The following is a 12,192-nucleotide window of genomic DNA, read 5'->3' on the forward strand; positions in this document are numbered from 1 at the left end:
AGTTTTCTCCAAGTCTATAACTAACATTACTTTGTCTTTATGTAATTTAACTAGAATATAAAGATCTTGCAGATTTTTTTAAAAAATTAGAAAAAACAACAGAAATAACTGAGTGGCCTAATCAAAAACATTTTATGAAAAACAACTTATAAAGTTAATTGGTGATTCTTATATATATTTCCTAAGTATTGAAAACAAAAAAGTAAAAGCTTAAAAAAAGGAAAAGAAAAACACTACTGAAAAGGCGATTCTTAAAAAGGAGGCCATATAGCTAAATTAAAAACTAAAGCAAATATGGCACTACAAAACATCTCTCCTTACCTTGGATCAATTACTTCTGGATAGGCACATACTCTCAGAGTTTTTGAATTTGAACCGACAGCATACAGACCACCACCTGGATGAAAAGCCACTGCTCTAACAGCTTGTGTGTCTTCTAGGGTATTAATACAAACAAACTGCTTCTTTGATTTATCATCCTATGGGCAGAATGAATATGAAAGTCATTCTATGAAAAAAAGAATTTGAAAGAATTCATCTTTATCCCATTTTAATTTCATTTGAACTTTATTATTCACTTTATCACTTTACTATTCACTATCAATACAAACATACATTCTTTTGAATGGCAAATCTAAAATAAACCAAATTTTTCTGTTTTTGCTACTCATTGCTAAACTAAGCTTGGACAACTCATAGACATTCAAGTTTTTCTTCTTTTCCATGATAAAACATAAGAATATGCATTCTCATATTAAGTTCTCTTCAACTGTCAAGAAAAGAACAGCCCACATTTATAGTTCTTACAACAAGCCATTGTTCGTGTTTCTAAAAGTAGGAAATATAAAATACTATTATTTAATCACTTTAGGGTTTTAAAAAAAGTTTACCATTATCTCCAGAAATGAATACTTTACTATTTCAAATTCAAATTGTAAAATACCCTTTTAAAACTGTAAAAATGGTTTTAATCAGGACCTTTAATTTCAGCCTCATTTCTGTTTTCAACTGTCAACTTGTCTGCTCACCTCCCTCCTCTGAGGAAGGAAAACTCTCACACAGCACTGTATAAAAGCTTTGGTGACTCATGCTATCGGTGTCATCTGAAACCACCCTGCTACCCAGACTAGGACTGGATCCTGGACCTGGAACAAAGCCCTCCAGGCTGGGGGTGGTGCAGAGACCCACCAAAATTTTGCCTTTGTGTATATACTTGACATTCATACTTTCCAAAGGCAATTTACTTCAGCTCTCATTGTATGCTGAGAGCTCTAGAACCCACAGTGATTATATCAATGAAGAGATTATGCATCTCCCTACCCAAAGTTTTATGTGTGCAGCAAAACATCCTCATTGGGGAGTAGGAGGTAAACCTGATATATTAGACTCTGTCTTATGTAACTGAATTGAATTCTTATATTATTCATATCAATGTATTTGACTAGAAATATTACATTTTCGATTAAGCCATATACAAGAAAGGTTGACTATTTACCAAATGAGTAACACGGGTAGATAAGAAAAATGGAGGGGAATGACTCATTGATTACATGACCAGTGGCACATTAATAATAGTCACTGCTGCTGCTGCTAAGTCGCTTCAGTCGTGTCCGACTCCGTGCAACCCCATAGACGGCAGCCCACCAGGCTCTCCCATCCCTGGGATTCTCTAGGCAAGAACACTGCAGTGGGTTGCCATTGCCTTCTCCAATGCATGAAAGTGAAAAGTGAAAGTGAAGTTGCTCAGTCATGTCTGAATCTTAGCGACCCCATGGACTAGAGCCCACTAGCCTCCTCCGTCCATGGGATTTTCCAGGGAAGAGTGCTGGAGTGGGGTGCCATTGCCTTCTCCAATAACAGTGACTAAGGGTTGCTTTATAGCAGAAGTGGCAGAGCCACAATCTTACTTGCTCTTCTCCAGTGTATTTAAATTTATTAAAAGTCTGCTGACATTTAAAAAATAAACTTCACATAAAAATCCCACTTTCTAGGTTTTCTTGAAAAGCAAAAGAACTGGAAAATTAGGTCAGCATATTTCTTTGTGCAAGGGGCAAATACTCCTATGAACTTATCACAAAAATAATCAACTTTATTCATTTATGTCACCTGTTTGGTCCTATAAGCATCTGAAATAATAACTTTGTTTATGGGATTAAAATCTGAACTAGAGAAAATAAGACAGAGTGAAGGTGTATACTAGTTAGGGAAGGATATCTGGTTCCAAAGTGAAAAAACAAATGTATTGATGCACAGTCCAAAGGAGTACTAACCACAGGGTTCAGAGAGTAGTGACACAGCTCCAATTCATGCACCAAGATCACCACTGAACCATTAATATGAATACCCTCAAAATGTTATTTCTCAGCAACCCCTTCACTTCACTCAGTGAAAACTCAACCACCTTGAGATTACTACCACCATTAACAATAAGGACTACTTAAAGATGGTTCTTTCCTTAAATTGAGAATTCCTTAATAAGTCAATATACTTCCTTTGCAAGTAAATATAAAAATAACAAAACCTCCTTCCCCTAAGTATTACCTCTTCCTCTCTTGATCTGGATAGATTCCCTGAAGAATCTCCAAGAGGTGGCTTAATAACCGAAAGTTCTGATGAACTGTGTGAATAGAAAGAAATTCAAGTACCATTTACTCTGAATATCAAAACAGGAGCTAATTTACCCTTTTAATCTCTAATATTTATTTCTTTGGGGGTTATAATATTTATTTATAACCCACACTGATCCCAGTCATAATTACTCTCTGGAGCCATTTGTTAAGAGATGCTAGATTCCATAACATGAAGCAGAGTTAGTTGTAAGGAAGGAATGAGAAGCCATTCTGAGAAAAAGATTAGTCAAACCGTACAAATTTCATAGTAAGATATCCATGACCTTTTCCCTCCTTAGTTCCAGAATCCTGGTCACTATGGTTAAGTTTTAACCCAAGGAGGAAAATGTATTGCTCTTTAGAACAATTATCTGGTCCAAGAGAAAAGACTAACAGAAACTAGACAGTTGAGGGTCCCACAATAAAACAGTGTTTCTATTTAATCACTTTTTTGTGAGGCCAACAGGTAAACAGATGCATCCATACTTGTGGCCCTTCCTTCCAACTAGCCATTTAAAAAAAATACCTCACTTCTTACAAATGCTTGAAGAAAGCCTCCTAAATAAAAAAACAGAGTCTAGGAAATCCCCTGGTGGCCAATGGTTAGGACTCCATGCTTCCACTGCAAGGGACACAGGTTCCAACCCTTGTCAGGGAACTAAGATACCGCAAGTCATAGGACACAGCCAAAGCAAAACAAAAGTTTAAAATGGAGACTAAAGACAATTAAGGAAACAAAAGCTACCAAAATATAATTAAAATCCTTAGAAATACAAAAGGAAACAATGCAAGAAAAATATCTATTTAAAAAGTTAAGGAAAATTAGAGAATAATAAAGAGCTTGGAAGATGAAAATAATACCAAAAAAATTAAAATAGAGCTAAGAAAATTGCTACATACATGTTTTTAATATTCTATTATTTATGAATTTAGATTAAAAGAGCCCATGAAGTATCCAGAAAAATGAAGTAAAACAGACCTACTCTGATGTATACCATGAAGCTTTATAACATTAGGGCAGACAAAGTCCTAAAAAATTCTATAGAAAAAGCAGCAGTCCTCAGTCAAAGGATCAGATCACAATGGCATCAGACTTTTCAATCTGTACATGACCATGAAGTGATGCCTTTGAAACTCTGAGGAATGATTTCCATTGTAGAATTCTTTACTCAGTTATACTAAAAAGTCAAAAATGAAATATTTAGACACGTAAGGTCTCAGAAACTTCTCTGATGTTGTACCTCTTTTCAGGAAACTACATGAGATCCTGAAAACAGGGACTCCAATACAGGGAAGAGGCAAAGGAAACTCCCAAGAGAATAGTGAAGGAACAGCCCAGGACTCTCTAGGCCTGAATAAAATGGCTTAGAAGTAATGAACATAAAGTGAAGCAGGAATGATCCTGTAGGGGTGTTTCCCAGAGGGGAAAGAAAAATGGAAAGAAAAAGTACCTGATATTTTTTACTGTAATAAGGAGTTTTATGACTTTACAGTTCTGTCACAGTATCTGCAGATAGTTCAGTGATAGGTACCAAGAAAACTAAGCGTGTGCACACATACAGATGCACACCAAAAATGAGGCAATTACTCTCTCCATGAAAAATAAAAAGTTCTGCGAAAAGGAAATACGTTCATATTATATGACTCAGTTGTAAATAACATTTACATGACCATAGTAATGTTAACACTAGTTAACCTATTTTGTTTAGTTTTTAAACAAAAACCAACATATATTAGAAGAAGATGTAGACAAAATTAATGTGTTGTGGGTAAGTAGTATGGTACCTAAATCTAACTGGCAGGGAATCAAGGGATAATAAAAACAGCAATAGAAGCGTATTTTTCAGAAATGTGGAGACACATAGAAAAGAAACAGCTATCTAGGTTGAAAATGGCAGCCTACTAAAGATAGAAGTTATGGACAAAGATGGGTAAGATAGGGGATTCTGTTTTCTCTTACGCCTTAAAGTGCTATTTGTCCTTTTACACCATGTATGTATATTACTTTGATAGAAATGTTTTAAAATTTGAGTTCTAGTTGAGGGGTACATGAAAAAGTTTTATAGAAACTGTAATAAAGAAGCAACTATTAGATAAATTTATGTCCTTTAAGTATAAAACTAGAGCTTTTGATACTAAATCTATAAAGCCAGTTCTATACAAATGCCAGGAGCAAGTTATGCATTTTAAAATGAACCACTCTAAAGTGGTTTAAGGCTATAAGAGATGAAGAAAATGCTCAACTACTTCCATTGCATAAGTTAACACCTGTTTACTAACAACAGCAAGATGAAAATTTTTCTCTGCCTAGTGAAAACATAAACATGCAAGAGGCTCAAATGCTGTAACTACCAGAGCCGCCGAGACTCTTACACTCCACCATGCCATAGAACCACTTTTTACGCCCTGGAAGCCTATGAATTAAAAGATTATCTGTTGAAAGGTATCAATGGCAAGGGGAAAAAACTGGGGAGAATATAAAGCCTAAAGCTGTATGATCTCTGAGTAAAATGGGTTATAGAAAACAGAATTGTCTTGGTGGTGGTAAGAAAGGAAAAAAAAAAATAAGAGAATAAAGACAATTAAGAGACTCAGAAGTTAGTAGAAGAGAATAGATAAGAGAAATTCAACTTTCTAAGTTTCTATTTATTAGTCTGAAGTTAACATTTCCAGGTCTTATAAAGTAAAACACTTACATTTGATTTCCACAAGGTGATTCCTCAAGAAAAGGTATATGATTTACTGATCCAGGAATACGAGGAGTACTTGCATGAATACTTGAAGCATCATGGGTTAGTCTCTGACTAGAGTCGTGGGGTGGTGTAGAGAAACTAGTTACAGAAGAATTATTAGATCCATTGCCTTTGTTCCCATTACATTGCTGGCTGAGCGCTGGTACCTCATTACCAAGGCTATCCATCCCAATATTTAATTCCCCGAGCTTTTGAATGGACCTATAAAATAAAATAACGTAATTATATTTAAATAAAAACTTAGTCATATTCCTAACATATAGAATATTGAAAGTCTGAGACAGTAAATACATGCACATATAACATGTATGACAATTTAGTACTAAAAATTACCATCATCAGTTTAAGACACAACCAAGAAACTGCAAGAAGATCCAAATTTTCCTATAAGATACCACTGTAAAAGAGATAAGACATAACAGGTATCACTGAATTTTTAAAAGTACCTTTTACCAAACAGGAAAAAAAAAATCTGTTTCTACTCCAGTATAACTTTGGTTCAATTTTCAATACCAAATTTTTCACCAACAAAACAAGCCATTTTCATTTCATGAAATGAAATGCTATTACTGTCTAGTAATATCATATCAACTAGGAAATGGATGACTAGTGCAAACCACGATGGGACAAAGTCAAGTGGCATCCTCATTATTCACAGATTCACTCATTCAATTCATTTATTCATTCTACAAAAACTATTTGCCAGGCTCTGATCTAGGCACTGGGGAGACTAAACAGGGAGCAAAACAAGGTAGCCTGAGCGCTTTTCCCTCACTGCAAGTCAGAGTAGCCTGACTCCTTATGCTGGACTCAGGGCTCCAAAGGGCACTTTGGAGGAATCTGTCAGACTTTCAAGATTTAGCCAAGAACTGGCCAGAATCACTTTCTCCAGTCTGGATATAATATGAGAGAGGACTACATAAGGGATGTGATTGCCAAGAGGTGTTGTGGTTCACTGTATTTTCTAATTTTTTAAATTAAACATTTAGTGTTCATGTATGTGTGTATGCGTGTGTACTTGTGCATGCGTGTATGTGTGGGTTTAGGGTTTTTAAAAGACCTTAAAAGATCAGTTTAAAATTATTGAAGGAATTGGCAGCCATTACTAAATATTTATCAGTTAAAAATTTTAAGTAAATAGCATTTCAATGAAACACTAATCTTGTTAAATGCTCCCCATATATAAAAAGAAAGTCTTCAGTCAAATAAATGTGGGAAATGCTAAGTATAAAGAGTCTAAAATGCTAACATAATTTTGTCTCACTATTAGGGAAGACGGAGAAGGGGCAGAATATGCCTATAGTAAGAGCCAATTATTAGTAACAGAAAATATCAGAAGTAATGATATAATACTGTTAATAATAAGCCTATCATACTTTAGTTGATTTTTTTTCAGTAAGTTCTATTACATAACATGACTCTTATTTCTCTAACTCTTTCTATGCCTCTGGAAAGGAAGAAGCAAACTTTAATTGTGGAAATGGTGTTCTGCTGCTAGAATGACTTGAAAGACTAAAACATTAAGGGGGAAAAGATATATTTTAATTTCTAGTTTCTATCTCTACTCAATTTGTCCTTGGTGTTAGTCGATACTTTAATGTCCTGGTACATAAAAGTGAGGATCTAGGAAAAAAGATCAAATAAAAGTATTATTTTAAAGAGAAAAAGAACAGATAAGGAAAGGTTAAGAAAACAACAGAAATTTTATATGAAACTAATTTATAAAAGTTTAGGATAAACATCCATTGATATTTATAACAGACCTGATTATTCTATGGATTTTTATAACATACTTACCTTTAGTATAATTTAAAATTGTAATTGCTAAAGAAATTGAGAACAGTTGTTATGCCCTAAACTGAACCTAAATTATAAGAAAAAATTCTTATAATTTTAAGATAATGAATTATATTATCTACATTGAATTATATTATTACAATGAATTCTATTTATAATTATCTTTAAGGAAAAATAAACCATCTTGAATAGTTTAACTTTTTTTCTGAGCAAGAACATTCATACTACTGGAATCATAGAACCTTGTCACTTTATGTTCTGACAATGTTAAGTATCTGCTTTCACTAAAAAAGAAGACAGGAAGTCAAACTGCAACCTGACTTTTACTGATATGAAGACAACATCCAAGAAGCAGAAGTAGCAGTTCATCATATCAGGATAATTCTGATAAGCCAGTGACTTGATCAGAGGTGATAAGAAAATGGTCTTCAAATTGAATGTTCAGAGGACTCCTAGACTCTAGATACCACTATAAATGTTCCTTGTGTGAAGGTCTGAAGAAAGGATCAGTTTCAGGCTCACTGACTTGCATAACACACAGAATGTCAAGCAGGTTACTTCCAATATTACTGGACCAAGAAAGGACAGTCACCACTGCACTGCCCATTATAACCATGATGATGCATGCATGCGTGTGTGCTTTTGCAACCCCATGGACTATAACAGCCCACCAGGTTCCTCTGTCCATGGAATTCTCTAGGCAAGAATGCTGGAGTGGGTTGCCATTTCCTATTCCAAATCATGATGACAGCCAACATTTATGGCATGCCTCCTATATGCTAGAAATTACTCTAAGTAATTTTTTAATATATGTTAACCCAACCTTCCAAAAACTCTAGCTCAATTAAGTATACATATTCTGGTTTACAGATTTCTAAAAAAAAAAAAAGTTACCATGTATTTACCTCCTATAATCAAAAATAGTAAGTTCATACATTTTAGAAGAAATTAATAAGAATCATTTTAATATTCTGAATTCAATAAAATCTGAAAGTTTAAGCTCTCAAGATAACAATAAAATAACAACTACCACTTAATATAGTGTTTACTCTATGCCAGGTACTGTTCTAAGTACTTTATGTAGGTTAATTCGTTTAATCTTCATGGCAACCCTGTGAAATAGATGAGGAAACAAGCAAACTGAAGACAGTAACTTCCCCTAAGTCTTCAGCTACCCTAAGACATGGCCAGATCCAGAAGCAGCCCACTTTCAGCCCATATGCTGAAACCACCATGCTCACCGCTCCCTTTGCTCAGATGCGAAAGACCATTTAACGGGAGGACAAAACTGGATGAGCCCTCAGACTTCTGTGACTGAAGAGATTATGTAACTCCACATTACTTGAAACACTTAAAAAGCCTTAAAATTTCAAACTATACACAAAAAGTAGCAGTTACTGCATGCTCTTAATAGCTTTTAAATAATTCCTCATATTTTGAATGTGACTAAAAGACCGACCTATTAAGGAATTGTTCGGTAAGATTCTGCTGCTGATCAGGACCATCCTCCTGATTCACACCTCCTTCAAGCAGCATCTGCTGGTATATCTGTCGCTGCTGCTCCTTCTGTTCTAAGTGCTGTTGATAGCGCAATCTTTGCCTATAATATTCTTGAAACTGTTCTGTTGAATCTCGAAGCTTAAAAATATTAAAAAAAAAAGTTTGAGCAGACTATGAATATGTTATCACTCAACAGTAACTTCCATAAGTGCTGCATAAAACATATAGACGGCAATCAGAAAATAATATACTGGATCTTTGAAAAATAACATGGTATGCATGAGTCTTAACAGTCAATTAGATCAGATCAATTAATTTGCTCTATTCCACTGTAAAAGACTGACCAAAACAAATGATCATTCTGGATCTCTGACTAACACAAATAAAAACAGACTACAGTTGTCACAAGGATGACACGAATATACAGTACAAATGTAAAGACTAGCACAAATCTATATTACTAGGAAAAAATCCCGAGGGACTACATTAATATTTAATAAATACAATATTAACCTTGTCTAACAAAATTTAAGCATGTAAGTGGCTGTGGCTTAATAGGTTACTCTAGAAGGAAGCTTATAAAATTTCCTTCAAAAACAGCAATTTAATTCAAATGGCTCTTCACAAGAAAATAGAATAAATAGATGTTAAACTCAGCAGTCTCAACATTCCTACTTCATTCATCTAAAAGAACTACATAGTACTCAACTTAAAGGACTTAGATATTATAGTGAATTCCAGTATTGGCAAAGAAAGACCCTCCTGCCAAGCTAGAGTGTGGTCAAATTACAGAGATCATATGAACTGGATCATCTCTAAAACTGGCCAACACTGACAGTAAGCTTAACCAAGAGTCCTGTAGGACTGACTGACTAAAGCTAAAACTGTCTCCTTTTCCCAGAGAATAGTAATGGTCCTCCTCTATTTTATAACTTACAGCAATAACTCTGAAACAAAATTATCTCTATGTCCTTTAAAAAATTTTTTTGTGGTAAAATAAATATAAAAAAATTGTATTTTAACCATTCAGTGTGGAATTCAGTGGCATTAGAGTCATAGTGTTACATAACCACCACTATTCTCTATTTCCAAAAATTTTCATCACCCCTAACAGAAACTCTGTAACCACTAAACAATAACTCCATTTCCTTCCTCCTCTAATGCCTGCTAACTTCTATTCCATTTTCTGTCTTATGAATTTACTTATCCTAGATATATCATGTAAACGGAATCATACAGTATCTGTGCTTTTGTGTCTGAATTATTTCACTTAACACAATGTTTTCAAGGTTCATCCAAGTTGCAGCCTATGTCAGACTTCATTCCTTTTTATGGCTGAGTAGTACTCCATCGTATGGATACATCACTTTTGTCTATCCATTAACCTGTGGATGTACATGAGTTATTTCTACCTTTCGGCCACAGTTAACAATGATGCTATGAACATGGATGTACAGTTATCTATTTGAGCCTTTGCTTTCAAAGCTTTTGGGTAATACCTGAAAGTAAAGTGACTGGGTCATATAGTAATTCTTGTTTAGATTTTTGAGGTACCATGAAACTACAGTGACTACACCATTTTACATACCAACCAGAAATGTATGAGGCCTCAAATTTCTCTCTTTTCTCACCAACACATTACTTCCTGCTTTGATTTTAGCCTTTTAGCCATTCTAGTAATTGCGAAGTTATACTTCATTGTGGTTTTGATGTCCATTTCCCTAATGACAAGTGACGTTAGGCATTTTTCTCATGTACTTATTGGCTGTTTATAGACATCTGGCCAATTTGGAGAACTGTCTATTCAACGCCTTTTTTAAAATGGATGTTTTTACTGTTGAGTTGTAGTAGTTCTTTATATTTTCTAGATACTAAAACCTTACCAGATAAATAATTTGCAAATATTGTTCCCATTCTGGAGGCTGTCCTTTCAGATTATTGATAATGTCCTTTGATGCAAAAAAGTTTTTAATTTTGATGAAGCTCAATTTTTGCATTTGTTGCTTAAGCTTTTGGTATTATACCTAAGGACATATTACAAAATCTAAGGTTGTAAAGATTAATCTTTATGTTTTTTTCTGAGTTTTATACTTTTGTAGGTCCTATACTTAAGTTGTTGATCTAGTTTCAGTTAATTTTTATATATGGTGTGAGGCAGAGGTCCAATTTCCTTTTTTGCATGTGGAAATCCAGATATCTAGCATCATCTGTTGAAGAGATTATTTCTCCCCCACTGAGTAGACTTGGCACCCATACCAAAAATCAACTGGTCACAGATATATGAAATTACTTCTGGCCTCTCAATTTATTCAACTGGTCGATATGCCTATCCTTATACAAGAACTACAGTTTTAATTACTGTAGCTTTATAGTAAGTTTTGAAATTATGCAGTATGAGTCCTACAATTTTATATTTCTTTTTGCAAAATTGTTTTGGCTATTCAAAGCCTGCTGCAATTCCAAGTATTTGAGTATTAGCTTTTTCATTACTACAAAATAAGCAGTGGAATTTTTTACAGGAATTACATGAAGTTTGTAAATAATGTTGGGTAGTACTGACATCTTAACAGTATTAAATCTTCCCATTAATGAACACAGAATGTCTTTTCATTTATTTAGGTCTTCTTTAACTTCTTTCAGTAATATTTTGTAGATTTTGGCATACCAATTTTCTACCTCCTTAGTTTAATTTATTCCCAAGTATTTTATCCTTTTATATACTGCTGTAAACAAAACTGCTTTCTTAATTTCCTCTTCTGATTATTCACTGCTGGTATACAGAAACAATTTCCATGTGTTGATCTTGTACCCTGCAACTTCGCTGAACCTGCTCATAAGCTTTAATAGGGGTCATGTGGATTCTTTCTGATATATAATATTTATGTCATCTGTGAATAGAGACAGCTTTACTTCTTCCTTCCCAATTTATTTATTTTTCTGGTCTAACTGCTCCGGCTAGAACTTGTAACAAATGTTGAAGTAACAATTGTGAAAGCAGGCATCCTTATCTTTGTTTCTGATCATAGAGAGAAAGCTTTAAGTCATTCCCCATTAAGTAGTATGATATTAGCTTGGGTTTTCCATAATCTTCACCATGCTGAGGAAGTTCCATTCTATTATTAGTTCTGTGAGAGTTTTTAACAGCAAAGAGTGTTTCATTTTGTCAAATGTCTTTTCTGCATCAATTGAGACAATCACATGTTGTTTATTTTTTCCTTCATTCTATTAATGTGATTATTAAACTGAAAGTTTTCTATGTTGAACCACCAGGCTTGCATCCTGCAATCAATCTACTTTGTCAAGATGTATAATCCTTTTAATATGCTAATGGTTTTGGCTTGCTAGTATTTTGATTTTTGCTTATATATTCATAATACATATTGGTCTATAGTTTTTTTTCTAATATTTTCACTTGGCTTTGCTATGATGGTAATGCTGAACTCATAGAATGGGTTAGGAAGGGTTCCCTCCTCTTATTTTTTGGAAAATTTTGAGGATTATTGTTAACTCTTCCTAAATGTTTATAGAATTCA

The 12,192-nt window shown here is 34.1% G+C and overlaps 1 protein-coding gene across 4 annotated transcripts in view; it reads right to left on the minus strand.

Moving 5' to 3' along the window:
• Positions 1–12,192, minus strand: part of WDR47 (WD repeat domain 47) — a 63,504-nt gene that overhangs the window by 11,440 nt on the left and 39,872 nt on the right. For all 4 annotated transcript variants that reach the window (XM_018045846.1, XM_018045848.1, XM_018045847.1 and 1 more), the window contains exons 7-10: positions 8,619–8,797; positions 5,306–5,563; positions 2,542–2,617; positions 322–479 (exon numbers count right to left, since the gene is read on the minus strand). In XM_018045846.1, the coding sequence (XP_017901335.1) occupies positions 322–479; positions 2,542–2,617; positions 5,306–5,563; positions 8,619–8,797 (671 nt within the window). The remainder of the gene's footprint in view (positions 1–321; positions 480–2,541; positions 2,618–5,305; positions 5,564–8,618; positions 8,798–12,192) is intronic.

This window comes from Capra hircus, chromosome 3 (assembly GCF_001704415.2).
Source record: "Capra hircus breed San Clemente chromosome 3, ASM170441v1, whole genome shotgun sequence".
Lineage (NCBI taxonomy): Eukaryota > Metazoa > Chordata > Mammalia > Artiodactyla > Bovidae > Capra > Capra hircus.